The sequence below is a fragment of the Propithecus coquereli genome, unplaced genomic scaffold (genome assembly GCF_000956105.1).
Source record: "Propithecus coquereli isolate 6110/MARCELLA unplaced genomic scaffold, Pcoq_1.0 Scaffold6, whole genome shotgun sequence".
Taxonomy (NCBI): Eukaryota; Metazoa; Chordata; class Mammalia; order Primates; family Indriidae; genus Propithecus; species Propithecus coquereli.
In genome coordinates this window covers 8,402,840-8,425,738 of record NW_012151951.1, presented here as the reverse complement: position 1 = coordinate 8,425,738, position 22,899 = coordinate 8,402,840, and the positions used below count along the sequence as shown (strand labels likewise).

At 37.2% G+C, this 22,899-nt stretch overlaps 1 protein-coding gene across 1 annotated transcript in view; it reads right to left on the bottom strand.

Annotated features, from left to right (window-relative positions):
- DDX10 (DEAD (Asp-Glu-Ala-Asp) box polypeptide 10) overlaps positions 1-22,899 on the bottom strand; it is a 329,989-nt gene that overhangs the window by 271,491 nt on the left and 35,599 nt on the right. The window contains exons 7-9 of the mRNA XM_012659131.1: positions 22,217-22,379; positions 16,992-17,076; positions 4,857-4,958 (exon numbers count right to left, since the gene is read on the bottom strand). Of these exons, the coding sequence (XP_012514585.1) occupies positions 4,857-4,958; positions 16,992-17,076; positions 22,217-22,379 (350 nt within the window). The remainder of the gene's footprint in view (positions 1-4,856; positions 4,959-16,991; positions 17,077-22,216; positions 22,380-22,899) is intronic.

Below are 22,899 nucleotides of genomic sequence, written 5' to 3'. Positions count from 1 at the left end.
AAAAAAAAAAATAATAATAATAATATGCTAAGGATTCTAATGGATAAAATAGACAGCATGCAAGAACATATGGGCAACATAAGCGGAAAGATAGAAAAAGAACCAGAAAGAAATGGTAGAGATCAAGAAAACAGATTCAGAAAGCATTTTTGAACTTGATAAAAACCTTCAAATCTGACTGAAGACAGAATAGAACATTCAAGGACTGTGGGACAACTATCAAAAGTGTCATATATACATAATGGGAATGTTAGAACAAGAAGAGAAAGGAAAAGAAGACATAGAAATTATACCACGCATCTTTCTCAGACTACAGTGGAATAAAATTAGAAATCAACTACAACAGAAACACTCATCTCTACACAAAGTCATGGAAACTAAACGACCTTCTGCTAAACGATTATTGACTCAAGGAGGAAATTAAGATGGAAATCAAAAGATTCTTTAAATTAAATGATAAAGGGAACACAAGTTATCAAAATCAGTGGGACACAGCTAAAACAGTCCTGAGAGGAAAATTTATAGCCATTTCTAATTCTATTTGGATTCTTTCTTTTTTTGGTTAGCCTTGCTAGTGGTTTATCAGTTTTACCTTTTCAAAGAACCAACTTTTCATTTTTATCCTTTGTATTGTTTTTATGGTCTCTGTTTCATTTAGTTCTGCTCTAATCTATTTCTTTTCTTCTGCTAACTTTGGGTTTGGTTTGTTTCTTGTTTTTCTAGTTCTTTGAGGTGCAATGTTAGGTTGTTAATTTGTCATCTTTCTGCTTTTTTGATGTAGGCATTTAATGCTGTAAAATTCCCTTTCAGCACTGCTTTTTCTATGTCTCAGGTTTTGGTATGTTGTGTTTTCATTCATTTCAAAAATTTTTAATTTCCATCTTTATTGCTTCTTTGATGCAGTGATCGTTCAGGAGCATGCTATTTAATTTCCATGTGTTGTATAGTTTCTGAAGTTCTTCATACTGATGTTGTAGCTTCATTCCACTGTGGTCTGAGAGGATACTTGATATGATTTCAATTTTTAAATTTACGATTTGTTTCATGGCCTAAAATGTGATCTTTGTAGAACGTTTCACATGCTGATAAGAATAACATATATTCTGCACTTGTTGGGTGGAATGTTCTGCAAATATCTTGTTAAATTGGACTTCAGACCAAATGGACTTCAGTCCAATTTTCTTCTGTTGATTTTCTGTCTTGATGATCTATCTAACGATGTGAATAGGGTGTTGGACTCCCCCACTATTGTGCTGCTGTCTTTTTAGGTCCAGTCATATTTGTTTTGTGAATCTGGGTGCTCTGATGTTGGGCGCATATATATTAATATTTAGGATCGCTATATCCTCTAGCTGGATTGATCCCTTTATCATTATATAATGATCTGCTTTGCCTTTTTCCTGTTTTTGATTTAAAATCTTTTTTATCTGATATAAGTATAGCTACTCCTGCTTGCTTTTGGTTTCCATTTGCATGGAGTATCTTTTTCCACCCTTTTACTTTCAGTCTATGTATCTTTATGGTTAAATGTCCTGTAAGCAGCACATAGTTAGACCACATTCTTTTATCCATTCATCCAATCTGTATCTTGTAAGTGGAGCATTTAATCCACCTACATACGAAGTTACTATTGATATGGGAGGATTTGTTCTTATATTGTTAGATGATTTCTAGTTAAGGTTTTTTGTTTTTTTACTTTTTGTCTTTCTGGTTTCCTCAACTTCTGTCATGTTGCCATTTAATTCCTCTCTCTTCCTCCTTTGTGTGTTTTATAAGATCTGCAAGTTTTATATTTTTGTTCGCATGATGGTGAATACTAACCTTTTGTTTCCATGTTTAAGACTCCTGTGAGCATTTTCTGTAGGGCCAGCCCAGTAGTGATGAATTCTCTCAGCACTTGCTTGTCTTGGAAAGACTATCTCTTGTTCGTTTTATGAAGCTTATTCTGACAAGATATGAAATTCTTGGCTCGCAGCACTTTGAAAATGTCATCCCATTCTCTTCTGGCCTCCAAGGTTTCTGCTGAGAGGTTCACTGTTAGTCTTATGGGGGTTTCCTTTAGAGATGACTAGACACTTCTCTTGCTCATTTTAAAATTCTTTCACCTCAGCTTTAGTCATTCTGACTATAATTAGCTGTGGTGAAGTCCTTTTTGCAATGTATTTGCCTGGGGATCACTGGGCCTACTGTATCTGATTTCTAACTCTCTGGCTATTCCCGAGACATTTTCACCAATTATTTACTTAAATAGGTTTTCTACACTTTTTGATCTCTCTTCCCCCTAAGGAATAATAATAATTTGTAAATTTGGTCGCTTTATGTAGCCATAGATGTCTCAAAGGCTTTGCTCATCCTTTGATTCCTCTTTAATTTGTCTGATTATTTCAAAAAGATCCGTCTTTAAGTTCTGAGGTTGTTTTGTTTTGGGTTTTTTTGTTTGTTTTTCTGAGACAGGGTCTCACTCTGCTGCCTGGGCTAGAGTGCAGTGTTGTCATCATAGCTCACTGCAACGTCAAACTCCTGGGCTGGAGTGATCCTCCCACCTCAGTCTCCCAAATGGCTGGGGCAAGTGCATGCCACCATACCCAGCTGATTTTTCTATTTTTTTGTAGAGATGGGGTCTCACTGTGTTGCTCAAGCTGGTTTCAAACTCCTAGCCTCAAGTGATCCACCCGCCTAGGCCTCCCCCAAAATGCTAGGATTACAGGTATGACCCACCAAGGCAAGGCTGAGAGTCTTTCTTCTGCTTGGTCAAGTCTATTCATGAAGGTTTCAAATGTGTCTTGTGTTTTCTTCCATAAATTTTTCAGCTCCAGAATTCGTGTTTTTGAGATAATTATCTCTTTGGTCAAGTTCTCATTCATACCATGAAATGATTTTCTCATGTTTTTGTATTGATTTTCAGATTTCTCTTCCATCTCACTGAGCTTCAGAATCAGTATTTGGAATTCTTTATCAGGTATTACAAGGAATTCCTTCTGATTGGGATCCACTGCTGGACAATTATTGTGCTTTTGTGGTGTCACATTTTCTTACATTTATTTTCATGTTTCCTATGTCCTTCCATTGATACCTACACATCTGATGTACCAGTCACTTGTTCTGATTTCTTTGAAATTGCTTTCGAAAGGGATAATTTTTTTCCTGAAGATGTATATGTATTTTTGGTTGAGTAGGAAACTTTGGCAATGATTTTGGGTGCCTGCTGTAGTGTGGTCTTTGTATGATGTCTTAGGCATTACATGGAGTCAGTGGTATCTGTGATTTCCTTGGAGGCTAAGAGTATAGGTATTAGGTTAAAGCTGTGGTGAAGTTTAGCTGGGGACTCAAATGCCAGCCAAGCCAGTCTTTAGGCCCCAGTGGTAGAAGCAGTGGGCTGTGTATGCCTCATTTTAAGCCCCAGAGCAGCTTATGCTGGCAGTGGCATTAGTGTTTCCTGGGGGAACCAATTCTTTGGCCTTCAGGTGGTTTGCTCATTAGCAGAAATTAGCAGTTGGAGCAGAGGGCCAGGTGTGTGGGTGAGTCCTCAGGCCCCTGAGCAGCTGATGTGATATGGGATGTGGCAATAGCAGAGGTGGAACCACCTACTAGGACCCAAGAGGTCTGTGTTGGTGTTGCTGGTAGCTGCAATGGATTGAGCAGGCAAGTCCCTAGTCCCACAGCTGCCTATAACAAGGCAGGGGGTATCGTCCTAAAAATATACAAAGAACCCCTAAAAATCAGTAACACAAACGACTCAATTTAAAAATGGGCCAGACCTTAACAAACACCTCCCCAAAGAGCTACAGATGGCAAATGAGCATATAAAAAGATCTTACACAGCATGTAACCAGGGAAATGCAAATTAAAAGAAAGGACCACCACCACACACTTACGAGAATAGCCAAAATCCAGAACAGTGACAACACCAAATGCTGACCAGGATGTGGAGCAACAGAAACTCTCATTCAGTGCTGGCAGGAACGCAAAATGGTGCGGCCACTTTGGAAGACAGTTTGGCAGTTTCTTACAAAAATAAAACATACTCTTACCATCTGGTCCAGCAATGATGCTTCTTGGTAGTATTTACCCAAAAGAGTTGAAAACTTATGTCTACCAAAAAACCTTCACAGGAATGTTTATAGCAGCTTTATTCGTAATTGCCAAATCTTGGAAGCAATCAATATGTCCTTCAGTAGGTGAACAGATACAAAAACTATTACATCTAGACAATGGACTATTATTCACTGCTAAAAGAAATGTGCTGTCAAGCCATGAAAAGACACAGAGGAACTTTAACTGCATACCTACTAAGTGAAAGAAGCCAATATGGAAAGGCTATATACTATACAATTCCAACTATATGTCATTCTGGAAAGACAAAATTATGGAGACAGTTAAAGGATCAGTTGTCAGGGGTTGGAGAGAGGGGAGAGATGATTAAGCAGAGCACAGGATTTGGCGGGCAGTGAAAATACCACATGATACTATAATGGTAGATATGTCACTAGACATTTGTCCAAACCCACAGAATATACAACACCAAGAGTGAACCCTAACATATAAACTGTGGACTTGAGGTGATACGATGTGTCAATGTAAGTTTTTCAACTGTGAAAAATGTACCACTCTGGTGTGGGATGTGATAATGGAGGGCAAAGAAGTATATGAGAACTCTCTTTACCTTCCTTTCAATTTTACTATGAACCTAACACTGATCTAAAAAAACATAATAGTAGTAATAACCATCACCTTTGTGAAAAAGTCACAAACCAGTTGAATAGATTACGGGAAGGAGGAAATTAGGTGCCCATAATTAAGCATACTAATTTCATGCCCTCGTTTCCCTAACAAAAAAGATAACAAGTAGCTCTTACTTGATTTCCTTCACAGGCACTTTCTTCTGAAGAAGCTGCTGCAGCATAGCTTTTTCTTCTGAAGGAAGCAAAATTAATAAAGCTTCACCATCCTCTTTGTACCTGGAAAAGAAACAAAATCTTTAACACATCAGTGCATTTGCATTTTACATTTTAACAGTATGATGAATAGGTAACACAGAAAGAAATTCACCTAACTAGTAAATATTAGAAATATCAATTTTTAAACTGGGAACACAAAACTAGAGCTCTGAATGCCTAGTATTTTCATCCCTAGTTATAAATGCCTAAGGACTTTTAGGCTATGCCACAGTAGAGGATCTAGATTCTAGGAAAGAAATTAAAGAGAATTTCTTAAATAGCTCTCTAGCCGTATGACAAGGAGACAATTTCTCGCTCAAGCCATTAGAGGATCATAATAAAGTTAGTCATTTGATAAACATGGCACCCGATTATACTTCTTTTAAAAAATGAATTCATCTTCCTGGGGATTTTATTTATATCTCAGGAATAAAATTGTTCACAGGCATCCATTATAAGAAATGGCTCTCTGCTTGAGTAAAACACTTGCCTCCAATCCATGTTAATTCCCTTCCCTCACCTAGTAAGATTTTATTTCATGCTGCACCTTCAGAAATTTGTACTGACATGGCCACAAGGCATCCTACAGTTACTTAAGCCTCTTGTGCTTCTTGCTTACAGATTTTCCTGATACTTTAGTGTCAGCTATTATGTACAAGCAATAAAATAGAGAAGGAAACTGGATACTTGGGGAAATTTAAAGGAAAAAAAATTGTCAAAGCACTCTCTTCAGGATTCATGCTATAAAATATGAAGAATTTTTATACTTAATCAAATAAACTATTTACTGAGAAACTTTATGGTGGGCATAAACTGAAGAACATAAAGAAACAGAAGATGAAATTCCCTATCTTCAGTGATCCAACGTTCTTGTTTACTAGAAAAGACAAACACGAGCAAGAGAGTCAAGAGAACAGTCACAGAATGGTATGTAAATGCCAAAGGACAACCATAGGCAATAAACACCACCAACTCAGAAGTGAAAAGAGACCACTCAGGGGTAGCCAGTGAATATGGTATTTTCACCTCCCATATATCACGGCCACTGGTATTTCAGGTGAGCCTTAAAGATGGCCAGAATGGAAAAGGCTAAGGTGTTCTAGAGGAGGAGAATGGCATGAACGAAGGAATGGAAGCCAAAAACACAAGGAAAATGTGTTAGAGTGAACAAAAAAAGAAAAAGGGGAGAAACTCCACTGAAGAATAGAATACGTAATCAGACAGCAGAAAAGACTGCTAGAAAAGCACATTACAGCCTGTTTTTCGAGGCCCTGAAAATGTCTCTACATAGAGAGACTAAATAGCACTGCATGTAAGTAGAATTTTATTGAATACAGGAGGGAAAAACTGGCTTTGACTTACTGAAAGATGGCACTGCTCTGAGGAACCAATACCTAAACTGAGACCTAAAGAATCATTAGGAATCAGTCCAACATTAGAGAAGGGGATATAGGTGAAGCAGTCAAGTTTTCCACAGAGAAAAGGCACCATTTGAGAGTCCAGTGAATACTTTCGTCGTCTTCATGCTCGTTTGTTTTTTCTAGTCAACAGGAAGGGAAGAGTAAAGCTGACATACAATCGACTCCTTTCTCTAATTATCCGTTACGTAACTAAAGGACTAGTACCAAATACCTTCCTCATTGTATTTTGACACAGAATAACATGATCCAAAGTTTTTCATCTTCGTTTACTACAACAAAATATAAATTTGTAACAGTCCCCCTGAACAGTATTGGACTACACCATCCATGAAGGCAGCAGTATATAAAGTAGTGGGCTAACACCCTGAGCGAGGTAGCTGAGAGACTTCACCAAAGACACGTTAAGGGTCAAAGAAGACCGGAATCGGTTAAATACTGACCACTAAGCAGTACACTTACCAAAATGCCCTCAGGGCAGCCAGACTCTTGAGATGAAGTAAATTACCTTCAAAAGTAGAAAGTCTTATTTTGTGTGGAACAATTAGGAAGGAGGAAAACAGTGGGTTGAGGGATAGTCAACCCTGTTAACATTCTATATCCAAATTCAGAGACAAGATGACGTAAATAGGCCCACCAGTCTAGCAGGGCAAGAACTGTGACAATGGGGTAGGAGAAATCTCTAGGAGACCACGAAGGCATCTGCTGAGTGTTCTCTGATCTTCCAACTGACTCATGAGAAAGAATAATGCAGCTAGTCACCAATATCTATCTCATCTACCCATTCCCAGGGAGAACCCAGGAGGGTAAGTCAGGATTAAAACCACAAAGGGGCCATGACCAAACCTTTTAAAGCCACAGCTAACAGAAAATACCTAAGGGGCTATGCAAGGTTTAGACAGATTGTAACAGTGGAATTTAGAAGAAAAAGATTCCCAGAGGAAAATGGAAAAAACATCCAGAGTTAAATCCTATAAAGCAAGGATCTATTAAAAAGATCCTTGGCCTTTTTATCTGTTTTACATTACACACATCTTTTCCCTGAAACAATGTGAAGCACAAATTATCTCCAACAAACTGAAACCCAAAATTTTCCAGTAAGCTTGTATTTCAATAAAAGCACTTTTTAAAAGAAGACATAAACTTTTTTTTAATGCTTATAGAAATAGTTTATTTACCATGAGCTAGCTTTTAGACTTTGAAAGCAATATCCAAGTCCCAAGGCTAAAGATATATAAGAAATGTTCTTCAAAAGACCTACATTTTAAAACTATGTTTAGACAGATTTGTTTTCAAATTTACTTTAAATTGATAGATAAAACTGTATTATTTATTACGTACAACATGCTGTTTTGAAGTATATACACATTGTGGAACAGTTAAATTTAGCTAATTAAAATATGTATTACCTCACATAGTTATTTGCTTGGTAAAAACATTTTACAGCCACTGTTAGCACTTTTCAAGAATATAATATACCGTCATTAACTATAGTCACCATGACAGGTTTTAAGAGATGTTCTAGGCATCATATAAAAAGCCCTGCATCTGAAATAAAATTTCATTTTACCAATTCTATATTGCATTTATGCAGCCCTTCCAAGTTTATTGAGAGCTTTATTTACGTTAATTTACGTTAATTTGCCAATCTTAAAAGCAAGCAAACCAGCAGAGGTGGCAAATACAAAATAGAGTTCCTAAGAGGCCCAGAAGTTGGCCTACAATCAGCTGGTCACTACATATCAGAGACTTTAAACTTCCAAATCCACTGCTTTTTCAGTTATATCAGAACTCCCTCCAAAAACAAGGCCCTTGACAGATTGATCGTGATTGTCTAACCCATATCAGGAAGCTTAAGTCCATGTCCTGCAGCTCACTAGTATTTCCAGCTAAAACAGGAGACCCAGACCATTGATTGGGCTGGATGTACGTGATAATTCTTCCACTAGAATAACCTTCAAACAAACTGTGGCCAGAGGGAGGGGGAAAACAAAACCTGCCATTCTGGCAATAATTTGCCTTCTACCCAAGAGCCAATAATCCTTAACTACTCCAATTCAGCTTCCCTAACACATCAACTCCATTCTAGTTGGGTCTCCAGCCCTTAAACTTTACTCATCCATCCCTTCAACTATTATCCTACCATGATCTGGCCCTGTTACACAGCTGCCTAGCCACCCTCAGTTCTCCCAGCCTAGTTCTCTAGGTCAGTGGTCCCCAACATTTTTGGCACCAGGGACCGGTTTCACAGAAGACAATTTGCCATGGATTTGGGGGGCAGAGGAGAGCGGAGGATGGTTTCGTGATGATTCAAGCACATTACATTTATTGTGCAGTCAAATCTCTCTGCTAATGATAATCTGTATTTGCAGCCCCTCCCCGGTGCCAGCAACACCACCTCAGCTCCACCTCAGATCATCAGACATTAGATTCTCATAAGGAGCGCACAACCTAGATCCCTCACATAAGCAGTTTACAGAAGGGCTCCATGCTCCTATGAGAATCGAATGCCACTGTTGATCTGACAGGAGGTGGAGCTTATGCAGTGATGCAAGCAACGGGGAGCAGCTGTAAATACAAATGAAGCTTTGCTCCCTCACCCTCTGCTCACCTTCTGCTGTATGGGTGTGGCCAGGTTCCTAACAGGCCACGTAGGAGATGCAGCCCAGTCCACAGCCCAGGGACTGGAGACCGCAGCTCTAGGTTATGAGTCAGGTTACAAAAAGGTTTATTTAGAACAATACTATTTTTGTAATTAGAAAAAAATATATACACACACACATAAAAGAAGTTTTTCTGGGTGGTGAATTTTTGGTGATTTTAGTTGTTTTGCTGTTATTGTCTAGAATCTGCATAGTGATTAAGCATTTTGTAATAAAATACAAGTTACTAAAAATAAGTTAAAAAACAAACTTCTATATGCTTTTAAGACCTACATCTTCTGTATCACTCTTATCTAACATACATCCTAAATTTAAAGACATGTATACATGTGCCATGTCTTCCTAGTATGCATGCGATAATACTTGGCAAGTGAATACAAATAACTATTTATAAGTTACAATAGCAGATAAAACTCTATACTGAGTCCAAAGAACTGGATTTTAGTTCCACTGTACTATTCATTAGCTATATAACTTTGGATAAGACATTTTGTTATTTATTTATACATTATACAATTGAAAAAAGATCTAGGTCCCTTTATGATTCAAAATTCTACAACTCTACTGATATACTAGTCATTGTTCACAACACAAGCATAATCAAGAGGCAGAGAAAGTGTGCCATTGGCACAGTCTTTTTCTTGCCCTATATCTCCTTCTATTCTCCCTATACTATACTTCAGCCTTACCATCCCCCAAAATGTCATGTCACCGTGGAAAAACAGTGCAGTCTGTCATGCAGATGCAGAAAGACAGCCATAAGGAATCTGAGTCCAACTGTTCTGTTCTTCCGGTACAATGTGGTACAAAGGAGATCTTATTTCAGGGAAAAGAGTATCTGACTTAGAGAAGCTCTAAAGACTACTCTGGATTTGAAAAAGGAAAAAGGACAGGTTCGGAAATATTCTGAGAGAAAGAAAGTCATCTGTAGCCTAGGATCTCAAGTAACAAACAGGTATACCATTGACAGGCTTAACAGTGACAAATGAAGTTTACTGTAAAATAATTAGAAAGAAACCAAGCTGGCTAATACATATTGCATGGAAAGCTTCCAGCAAACTGATTAGGAAAAAGGATTTATGGAGTTCACAGAGAAAGGACAGAAATCATTAAACTTATCAACTCTGTTCCCAGTACAGAATTTTTTAAGGCTAAATTTTAATATACAAGCGTAAAAATAAAACTCAAATAAGAGTGGTGCTAACACTTCCTAAAATTATACTTTCAGGAAACAGAGTTATATGATTAATACCATTTTCCTGGGGCGGGGGGAGGACAGGGAACAGGCTTAGAGAATTGAAAAGCTGCTCCAAGAGTACATAGCCATTAGGTGACAAAGTCAAACTCAAACCTAACTTTCCTGATTTTTAAAGGCAGCGATTAAACAACTACAGGATATCTGCCTCTCACAGTCCAAAGGAGGAAAATACACACACTTTATATTTGTGACCATAAGTGGCAGCAGATCTAGAAACATCTACCTTCCTTCTCCAAGTACGGCTTTCATGCATTCTAGAAGCCCTACTTGGAAATGGCAACCACAGGAATCCGTTAAATGTAAATAGCTGGATTTGAGCACACTGGCAAAAATGAGCCATAGAGTCAGAAAGACCTAAGTATAAATCCCAGGCCTGGTACTTACTAAACAGAGTAATTTTAGACACATTTTACCTCAAAGTCTCTAAGAAAGCTTTCTAGTAAGAGAATCTCTTTCATAAAGTTGTTCTATGAGCTAAATGAGTTTATTCATTTACTCACACAAATATTTACTGAGTTTTAGGAAGTTGCTAAGTCACAATCCATTCATTCTCTGTATGGTACAGGGGTGAGGGGTAGGGAGGAAGATTCCTTCCCCTCCACTCCCCAGGAAAAATAGTGGTATGGTCAAATCTCGTCGTAAATATACTATTGACAGACCTCCTGAGAAACAAATGTGGTATTTCCTAGCATTAGAGTCCTTCACCCATGTGAGGCTTTTAATAGGATGTACTATAGTTGTTCACAATTTATGGGTTCAAGGGGTAAGTCTCTCTGGTGAGGTGAGCTTTGTAACTGAGTATTACAAATGGCCCATCTATGTAAGTCATATGCCACACATCACTTGGAGTCTTCCATGTTAATCTGGGTCAGAACACACCCTAATGTGACAAGAAAAAAACCCAGGGAGCTATAATGGAGGTCCGTGACCTCTTCCTGCTTCACATTTACCTCAAGATTGCCTTATCCTTGAACTTAGTAGTAAAGCTTGACATTGGGTATGATAGGCAACTTCTAAAATGCCTCCCAATCATCTGTTCCTCTTGGCATTCACACCTTTGTGCAGTTCCCCCCACAATGAACAGGGCTGATGTACAACTACGAGGATATAACAGATAAGATGGAATGCGACTTTCAAGTCTAGGTCACGAAACAATTTAGTATCTTTCTCTCCCTTGCCTTCTCGTTTACTCTCTCTGGTGAGGTCAGTTACCACGTTACAAGCTGCCTTATGAAGAAGGCCACATGAAAAGGAACTGAGAAGTGCCTCTGACCAAAAGCTAGGAAAGAAATGAATTTGCCAACCACCATGTGAATGAACTTAGAAATGGATCCATCCCCACCCAGTCAAGCCTTAAAGTACCATAGGACATCTTGATTGTAGCCTTGTGACAGACTTGAGAGCCAGAGGGCCCAGCTGAGCCACGCCTGGATTCCTGACCCACAGAAACGTAAAATAAATGTTTATTGTTTTAAGCCACTAAGCTGTGGGGCAATTTGCTATATACAATAGATAATTAACATATTAGGATAATTAACATATTAGGTATGATCTGATTCATGAGTCTGATTTATTATCTCTAATGTCTACTGTATGCCAGGTCCTGTTCTGAGCACTTAGGGTGCATCGATACAGTAGACAAACATTGTTGCCGTTATGGAACTTACAATCTAATAAGGAGAAAGAAACAATTAAAAATATATACTAAGTAAATGCTCTAGTGTATCTGAGGGTGGAAAGAGCTAAATGGAAAAAAAAGAGAATGTAGAACAGGGTAAGGGGGAGTGGTTGGGGAGGGTGAGGAAGATAGCAGTGTGGAGACTTGAGGAAAATACATTTCAGCAGGAGAGAGAGCTATTATAAAGGCCCCAGGCAAGAGCAAGCATAGAAAACAGCCAGAGCAGCATGGAGCATAAGGAACAAGGGGAGAATAGGAAATGCGGGGTGGGGGAAGAATGGCATAGGTCCACGAGGTCATTGATTTTCACTGAGTAATGACTCAATGAGAAGCCATAAGAGGAAATGACATGAACTGGCTTGTTTTAGAAGGATCACTCCGCTGTAGTGACTAGACAGGAGAAGGGGGTGGGGGTGTGTGGGAAATAGTAAACTAACAAATACCAGCCCCCATATCCACCTCTGTAGCTATACTGGCTATATTCTACCCCAGCTCCTCACTGCTCCAAGATGCAAAATAAAAAATTTGCTGTGACCTCTTATTCTACCTTTAAATCCTAGATACCAACAGACAAAGGCAAAAGGCCCTGCAAGGATCAGCCTCTGTCTAGGAAGAACGGACTGAAGATAGCACCTTCACAAATCTAAGATGAAGGGATGAGAGAAATGAGAATTTTCACCAGCAAAGACTGTTCCTATCTTGTATCTAGGATACACACAGTAAGCTTCAGTAAGTTAATGTTCACGGAAATTGTCTTTTTACTTTTATTATTTCAATTCACAAACCAATTAAAGACACTATAAAAATTCTCATTATCTATTCCATAAAGTACTAGTATTTTTTCACAAACAAACCATGAACTCTTCACAAGTTATGAGAAATTTTAGCTAGTTTTCATCTTCCTATTTGTTAAAATCTAAACTGTTGCCAGTGAGTGTGCAATGCAAGGTTTGGCCTCTGCTGTCCCCTAGTGGAATCACATCCTGCTACCTAAATTACTCACAAAATTTCTGAGAGCCACAAAATGCAGCCAAGCAAATAAGGCTAAGTTGGAATACTACTCAGATTATTTTGCCTCCCACTACTCTGGGGAAGAAAATACAGTTTATTTTATAAACTCCCATCTTCTACCCACACCCTCCCCAAACAAAAGCATTTAAAAGATTAGGAGTATCTGATGTCTGTTTTCCATTCCCAAATCTGTTCTATTTTCAACTGGACATTTTTAAAAGCAATAGGAAGAGCTTGGTTTTGTGTATACCAAGAAATTTTAGCCCTAAAGAAAATTGCTTTTAAGTGACAGAATCTATCACAGGATACAGCAGTATAAAACTATTCATATCCCTTGCCTCACTTGTCTCTAGAGGAGATTATTTTGTTAAAAGGGGTGTAGAATGATTAAGGGATAGAGGGAAATTTCTCAACTGCTGTAGAGCAAACGAATTCTAGACAGGTAAATAAATTAAGACAGAATTAAGTACTTCAAGGCATGAAGTACAAGTACCTGAATCACCCTTTGTTTTTATTTAGCTAAAAGAAAAAAATAAAACAAAAAACAAAAAACCCCAGAGTCCCCAAACCTTAGCTATTTTGTTAATTAATTTATTTTTCTATATCCATATACTATAGTTCAATTCCAAATGCAAACACTATCTGGCAACCTGGCTTTAATTACAGCCGAATACACAGGATTTTAATTAGTTTCAAATTTTAATTTAGCCTTTATTCAATTCAATTATTCAGTCTCATGGCCCACAAAACTTTCTAATTATCTCTAAGCCCATTAATGGCAACTTTTAAACTGCCAGAGAAAAAATAAACATTACATATGCTAAACCTTTCCACTGACTATACATCTAAAAGAGTGAATTTAGAATATTTTTAATTGGTTACAAAGGGTCAAACAGGCTTGTACTTTAAAAATTAATGAACCACCTTATAAATTACATTAAAAACATTTTTTCAAATTAGTATTCTCTCGTTAGACACGATCATTGTGATGTTCTAACTCTTCATCTCCATAGTCATTAAAATCCAATTTAATGCTCACCACAGCATGTTCAACTACATAAGATTTTCAACAACTTCTCCAAGAATCAAGAACTCTGAAATATTTCCCCTTCTAGGACCCCTGATATATGGAGATATTCAATAACCTTCATACAGGGAGAATAATTTTACTGCTAGATGTATTCTATGGAGGAATCAATCTGCCTTGTCCACATATATACCACTCGCACATCTAGAAAACATGTAATACACATCAACATAATCACATTAAGGAATACATAAAAGGGAAAAAGCAAAAAATAAAATCAAAAGCACCTAATGTGCTTATGAGATACCACATCCAATCTTACCTATCCAGAGGCCCACAGGACCACAGAATACAAATGTACACGAGTACATGTACAAGTTTATACATGCTACACATTTACTGAGGACAATTACACAGGGAAACATTCCACCAACCATCACCAATGACTTTTCAGAATATCTCACTATGAATAATTGGAACATGTACCCAACACATTAAATACCACTGAGGCACCATGCACCTTCTTATAAGATGGAAAAGAGAACAGACTGCTATTCTACCCATGTCACTCAGATACAAGAAAAAATTCTAAAAACAAGTTTGTCTGAATGTACAATGACATCATATACAAAACCCAGTCCTAACTACTACTTATTCAAATATATATCATTAATTACAATTAAAAGACTGACTTTGGCCAAGCACAGTGGCTTCATGCCTGTAATCCTAGCACTCTGGGAGGCCGAGGCAGGAGGACTGATTGAATTCAGGGGTTTGAGACCAGCCTGACCAACAGTGATACCCCATCTCTACTAAAAATAGAAAAATTAGGCCAGGTGTCATGGCAAGTGCCTACAGTCCCAGCTACTTGGGAGGATGAGGCAGGATCCCTTGAGCCCAAGAGTTTGGAGTTGCAGTATGCTACGATGAAGCCCCTGCACTCTACCTGGGGCAACAGAGCAAGACTCTGTCTCAAAAAAGACTCACTTTTGAACCTTCTAGTACATAAATCCTATTTTCAGATAGTCTTTCACGATTGTATATTCTCTCCCTTCTTTCATGCTGGTCAAAGGGAACACACTTAAGTGAGTGCATTTTGATTATAAACGATGTTTAAAGATGACCCCCGGAGCAAATCTGAATCAATCAAAAAAAACCTTTAAACATTTCAAACATGTTATGAAAATTAGAAAAACAGGAAAGAGCTCTATTTTGTTAGGTCACAGTAGGACATGAAAAATATTCCCTTCAGCTGAAATAACCAAGTCACCATACACACAAAAAAATGTTTTTCTTCAAAGCTATCCAAAAACTATAAATAAAAAATCTAGAATAAACTCCAAACGGTCTTCCTAGATAAGCAAAGGATAGAGGACACTATTATACCTGGGACCACTTGCTGAAGTGGGCACAGAGCAGAGAGAAAAGCAAGCCTAACAGAGGAGCACAGTCTTTGTGCTTGGGCCTCAAGTTCCACAAATAATTCATTAAGTTTTAAATTGCATTCCATCCCTGGGAAAGCCTTAAAGAAAAGTTTGTGGCTGAAATCAAAAGCAACTGTTGGCCCAGTTAGACCAACTCTGAAATCTATATAATACCCAATCACCCAGTTTTGATGAGAAAGGAAACGGAATGAAAATGTAAGAGAAGAAACAGTCCATCTGTGGCTAATCATAATCTTATTGTGATTAGTATTTAGGTTATTTCCAATTCTTAACCATTACAAATGTCAGTAAGTCAGACATCTTTACTGAAACTTTATTCATCTATTTTCTGAAGATCCATTTCTGAATATGGAATTACTAAGGCAAAAGGAAGAACTCTAAGGCTTTTGATAAATAAGCATTACCAAAAGCTATCCAGAAAGATATTAACCATCTACAATTCTACTAACAATGTTCATCTCCCAGCTTCACTGCTACCTCAATAGCAATGACATGTCATGTAATCCTTTTTCATTCATTCACATACCTTTCTATGCCATGTAGTTCCAAATGACTGACTTTACTATGTTCTTTACTACAAAATTTCCTCAGACATCTTAAGCTTTTATGGGGAGGAAAAGTTCAGAGGGAGGGGGGATAAGGAGTAGCCTCCAGCAAGGCCTCTAATTCCTGCACTTGGAAAAAAGGAAAAAGAAATCCATGACTCCAAATTACCTTGCCTCTTATTAGAGCCTACAACCAAGAAGAACACAAGACCTCAACTAGAAGAGTCGGACTGCCTGGGTTCAAATCCTGACTCTGTAGATCTTCAAACAAGTTGTTAATTGCTCAAAGATTCAATTTCCTAATCTGAAAATAGAGACTGAATGATACAGTAGTCCCCCCACCCACGATTTCACTTTCTGCAGTTTCAGTCAACCAAGGTGCAAAAATACAAAACAGAAAAATTCCAGCAATAATTCATTAAGTTTTAAATTGCATGCCACTCTGAACGGCATGATGAAACCTCACATCGTACACTCTGACCTGCCCGGGACGTAAGTGAATCATCTCTTTACACAGTGTATCCATGCTGAAGACGCTGCCTATTCATTAGTCACTTAGTAGCCATCTCAGTCATCAGATTAAAAAAAAAAAAAAAAAAACACAAGAAACCGTACAGTGTAGGGTTTAGTACTACCTGAGAATCAGGCAACCACTGAGGGCCTTGGAAAGTATCCCGAGGATAACGGATGACTACTGTAGCCCTATACCTGAGCAGTCATTAAGATTCAATGAGATGATGTTCAGTGAGCAATTCTGGGGAAAAGTTTAGTGAGGGAAAAGTTAAAACAAAAAAATTAAAATAAGACTGTCATGGATTTTTTTCAGGCACTAATCAAGTCTCTGCCATAATGATTTATAATAGCTGTCAAGCTGCTATCAAATCCACACCACAAAATACCAAAACAGCACTCATTTACCTGAATTCCTCCATTCTTTGTCTATAGTTGGGAAAGCATGCTTTGTTTTTTAGAGAGCATCAACAGCAAAGAAACAGGCCAGTAGACCTACCTGGCAGTTCTACCTGCTCTGTGAATATACGTGTTGGCATCCTCTGGACAATCAAACTGAAGAACCCAATTCACAGCTGGGAAATCTATGAAGAATAATGAATGTCAAGTTAAAAAATCAGTTTCAAGATCTGCTCTGCTGCACTATTTTTATTTTACAAAATTGCTTGCTAGTACTTTCTATCACATCAAACTGATAGATATCATCTGTGCACTCTATTAAAAAAGTTAATTGCATGAACCAAGAGAAACACTTGACAGAGTAAACTAAAATTAATGACTGAATATGAAGATTACTTCATTTCTGACACAGAAGAGACAGATTGCTTTGTGTCAGACAAACAAGGAAATACTCTGACATTTAATAACCTAAAAGAACTATTAATACTTTTCATGGGAGAATATAAAAAAAAAACCCTGCTTTTCATGGGGTCACAGTGAACTATAAAACTGGTTTCTAAATTTAATTGAAGGTTTACTTTTCTTGCTGTTTCCACCTTCATGTGACTATATGACGTTTTTCTAGGTCCCTCTCCTATTTCTTAGAATTATTCCACATATATTTTCTGGCTATAGCAGTTTTCATTTCCAAAGAATTCTGCTCTCAACTCTTAGAGAGAGCTACTTTTAGTCATTTATGGATTTTGCTACAAAGATTTCAGATCAATTTCTGTCAGAGAAAAGGGCCAGGCACTAAAAAAAAAAAAAATTTAAGATATTGGAAGATAATGATAGCTATGAGCATCACAGCTGTCACTAAGTCATGCAATGTATTCAAAAGGGTTGAATTTTAGTATGAGGAGGAAGAACCAAGAAAAACAGGGCAGAGATATTTAGAACGATTCTCGGGACTTGAAATAACCAGGTACCTCACAGGACAGGGGCAGGATGCAGGGCTACAGACAGGAAGATGGGTTGAAAGCGGCAGTGAGAACCTAAGGTCCCCTCCCTTATCTTGTACAGTTGGGTCTCCTGAAGTAAACCAAGAGTCTTACCCTGGAGAAAGACTTCAGAGCCCAGGACACCAGAACCAGAGTGAAAACAGGAGTACTAAGGAACAGCCTACATGGTACATGGGAGCCCTGTTTGCTAACTTCCTTGCTAGGCTTCCAGAGAGCCAGCAGCAAGCTTAGTTCTCATGAGATTGAGATTTTCTTCTCCGGAAAGACTAAATACTCAAGGAGAATAGATGTCTAAATTTTGAGTCCTCCACAAAATGGTCAACTCTGTCCGAATCCCCTCACAATGGCCATTAGTCAACAAGCCTCACCTATGTACAAATCACTTTAAATAGGTTTCTAGTGCCTCATTGTTACATATGACATCCAAATGCAGACAATTGAGAGAAGCCTTAAATATGAAAGACAGATGAAAAACAAACAATGTGGGCTAGAGAACATAAAAACTTAATATCTTCAGAGAGAAAACACTGAATCCAAACAAAGGCTATAAAGAAAGTATTCATAATGGTTAAAAGTAAAAATTTTAATAGAAAAGCTGAACTATAAAGTAAAGGAAATACTCCAGAAAGAACAAGAAAAGGACAAAGGGATGGGCAACAGGAGAAAAACAGGAAAATTAGAAGACCAAGAAAGTCAAATACTCTTCTAGAAAGAATAAATAAGGGGGGAAGGGAAGAAATTTTGTAATGGGACAGTTATTAATGCCAAGAAAATCACAAAAAAGTTTAAGAAACAATCTAAGCACACTGATTCCCTCAGCAGCAAATAATTACATAGTCAAAATAATGTAAATACTGAATATTTAACCAAAACACCAAGAAGCAATTCGTAGGTAAATTTCCTACAACTGAGAGACATGAGTATCTACTCTATGCTGCACAATATGGTAGCCATTCAAGTTTAATTAAAATTAAATAAAATTGAAAATTCATCCCTTCCTCAGTTCCACAAGCTATGTTTTAAGTGTTCGATAGCCACAAGTAGCTACTAACTATAGTATACAACATTTGCAAACATGGAATATTTTAATCATCATAGAAAATTCTGTTGAACAGTGCTGGTCTAGATTAAAAAGCACAATGAATGCCTGCATAACTAGGACCTCACACTTAAAGTATATTATCACAAAATGTCATAACACTGGATAAACAGAAAATCCTAGGAATATCCAGAAAAAGAAAAGGGGGTTAACAAGAAGGAATCAGAAAAGCAAACATCTCAACAGAATACTGACTACTAGGAGACAACAGAAAATACCTACAAGTTTCTAAGAGAAAACTTCAACCTGGAATTCTACTGCCAACCCAATATAAATTAAGAATAGGCCATTAGCAGACATGCAAGGACTCACTTTACGTCCCATTCACCCTTATGAAGCTATAGGGGAATGAGCTTTATTTTTAAAAAATAAGTAGTAAGCCAAGAAAACTACAACAGATAATCCAGAAAGATAAGTCCCAGGATGGAGGTGTGCATCAGGCTTAAAGAGCAACCAGTCTGGCTTAGAGCTTGAGGCAGAAGGCTACAAGAGGGAAGTCCAAAGGGGAAAGGAAACAGAACTGTGAATTGTTATAGAACATGACATCTACTGGAACACTTGAGAATTTATAACTGGGAACACAGAAAACTAAGCAAATTGTTATAGTAATTAACGCAATTATTACCTCAAAAACACAAAAGTATGAGACAAGTAATCTTAGTACACTGTTTCCTGCAATAAACAATTATATCAAAACAATGTAAACATGAAATATTTAACCAAAAGTCAAGAAATAACAGGAAAGACGGGGTAGCAGAAGAGAGACGATTGTTAGAGAGGTTATAAAAGGAAGTCTTGGGATAATTTCTAAACTTGATAGATTAAAAAATGGCAGTATGAATATGGATCAAAATACCAGAAAAAAAAATAAGAGTTTTAAGTAGTTGCTTCTAGTGAGTGAGGAAGGGAAGAGCAGGGTCTGCTATGTTTCATTATAACTCATTCTTACCCATATAAAGTTGACAAAATAAAGTTTAAAAAGATAATAGTATATTCTAAAGGTCTTCGACATTTATGTAAGAGAGCTTCAAGATATTCATTGCACATTTGTTTAACAGGAAAAACTATAATAGAAACAACTTTAATGTCCAGTATTACAGGAATAAATATATAACTGGATAGATTCACACTATGGGACATTCTGTATAAATATTGGATCTTTACACATCAACATGGAAAGACTTCCAAAGTCACAGACTAGTATATAAGATATTGTTTATATGAACTTTTAAAACACCCAATACTAGATAGTGCTTATGAATACATGCACATAAAGTATTTCCTTTGGAAATAAACTAGAACAGAGGCTCCTGATATATCTTATGCCATAGATAAAAGCCTATGAACCTCTTCTCAGAATATTTTCAATGCATAAAAACATAGGATTACAGGAAAGAAAACAATGAAATATAGACATTTTTATTGGACTTTTGATATAATGTATATGCATATTTACTAACACATTAAATAACACGACTTAGTTGCAGGTCTAATAACTACTATAATACCAAATTAGTACCAAGTATAAACAATATTCCAAGATACCTTTAAAAATTAACGTAAAATGAAAATATGATTTCAATTGGTCACAAAGTCACAGATACTACTAAAACTGCAATAGTTTATTGCTTACATAATACTAAACTTCAGTTAAAGGCTAGTGAAAACATGATATTTTTCCTCATCCAAGTTCACAGACCCACCAAATTCTATCAGACTCTTCAGACTAGAGGTGAAGATCCTTTAACTATTATAAAAGGTTACACACCAAATATGACAATAACTTTGAGAAGGGGGAATAAAACAGGACAGGGAAAGGGTACACAAAGGACTACATCGATTAATATTTAACTAAATTCAAGGAAGATGGCAAAATATTTATATCTATTCATTGTGAGTAGATGATTTATATGTGTGATGTTTTTAAAATTATCTTCTAATTTTTAAAAAAGGAATCTGACCTTTAAAAGGAGTAAACTTCAATTCAAAATTAGCTTTTGTGACCCAAACTATTTCAGGTTCAAATATCAGAGTGAGGCTGGGCATGGTGGCTCACACCTGTAATTCCAGCACTCTGGGAGGCCGAGATGGGAGGATTACTTAAGCTCAGGAGTTCAAGACCAGCCTGAACAGGAGGAGACCCCCATCTCCACTAAAAATAGAAAAATCAGCCAGGTGTCGTGGCGAGTGCCTATAGTCCCAGCTACTTGGGAGGCTAAACCAGGAGGATTGTTTGAGCCCAGGAGTTCAAGGTTGCAGTGAGCTATCATGACGCCACTGCACTCTACCCAAGGGCACAGAGCAAGACTCTGTCTCAAAAAAGAAAAAAAAGGAAAATCAGAGTGAGATATAAAACAGATACAAGCACAATCAAACTGTTTTGCAAAACTATACAGTCAAATGGAGGGTGAAGGATGGGTTGTTGTGGGGCTGAGAAAATAGCCTAGAGAACTTTGAAAATATGCATACTTGGCTACTGTCTCCAGTCACACATGGATGAACTGGTATGTCTGAGATACACTTCAGAATACTTCAAGAGGGACAGGAGAAGGGATTATGAAAAAGATTACTAAAGCTAGGTAATGTGTAATGAGAGTAGATTAGACTTATTCTCTTTTTGTGTATGTTTAAAACTTGCCAAAATTAACAAATATGACAAAGTGATTGAAGGATTCAAATTCTCATCATTTGTTCTCATCCTTTGTTCTTATCTCTAAACTAGTTTTCCTCTATTATTTAATACTTCCATCCCCAACCCACTCCCACAAAGCCTCAAGTTGTCTATCAATACAGTGGCTTTTTGAAAATTCATAATACATTAAATGTAGTGATTTTAAGATAAAAATTAAAATGGCTGGTGAAAAGATGCACTTCACTGATTTGTTAAATGAGTTTGATATCTATAAACAAGATTCCGATTTTCAAAGAAACAGGAATGGTATTCCTATCTTTAAACTTTTAATCCTCCTTTGATTTTGTAGGCTGCTCAGGATTCTACAGTATAATTGTCATGAAACAATGGTAAGAGCAAAAAAGATGCAAATACTATGGAAATTTTTACCACGCATCCTTAACATTAATTAACTGCTACCAATTTACTTATTTTTCTCTTACAAAATAAGAAAAGACCCAATTATTTGAGCCTATTAGATTTCCCAAAATACACCTTATAGCAAATTATGTTCCCCACAAGCACAGAAATTTCATGGTAGGAAAGTCTCTTACCCAGTCCCCTGGCTGCAATATCAGTAGCAAAGAGCACTGCAGCTCTCTTACGGACAAATTCATTATAGACTTCCATTCTTCTCATCTGCTGCTGTCGACCATGGAGGGCAAGGATAGAAATACCAGGACGCAGCCGGCAGAAAACACGGTACAGATACTGAACCTGGGCATTAACAGAAGAGTAAGTTTGGTACTTCCAGATGGCAGTAGTAAAGCTTATAAGATGAACAGCAAGAAATGTATTAGGAGCACAAATTTTACCAATTAAAAAAACTTAAATATGGAGCAGAGAAAGGGAAATGTAGCCTAGTCAAACATTTTTGCTCACATATTTCCTTAGATTTTTTTTCAAATGCTCTTCTCACATTTTTATGTTGATATCTGAAATCTCTCTGAATTTGAATAGTTGCAAAGAATGTAGTTTCTGATAAATATTGATGTTTTAAACACTTATCTCTCATAAACATATCCAATGAATTCTAAATAGCAGGGCAATTTGATACCCACTATCAACTAAGTGAAAATTCTAAAGAAACACTTTAACAGAAAGAAGTTTTATTTCCTTCCTCCTTTAATTCACATTTCTATTCCCTGACCTCACAGAATCGCATCTTAAGTTTGAGGCCTGAAAGTCTTATATTCAGTTATCATAACTCAATTTTCTACAAAAGTTAAAACTGATA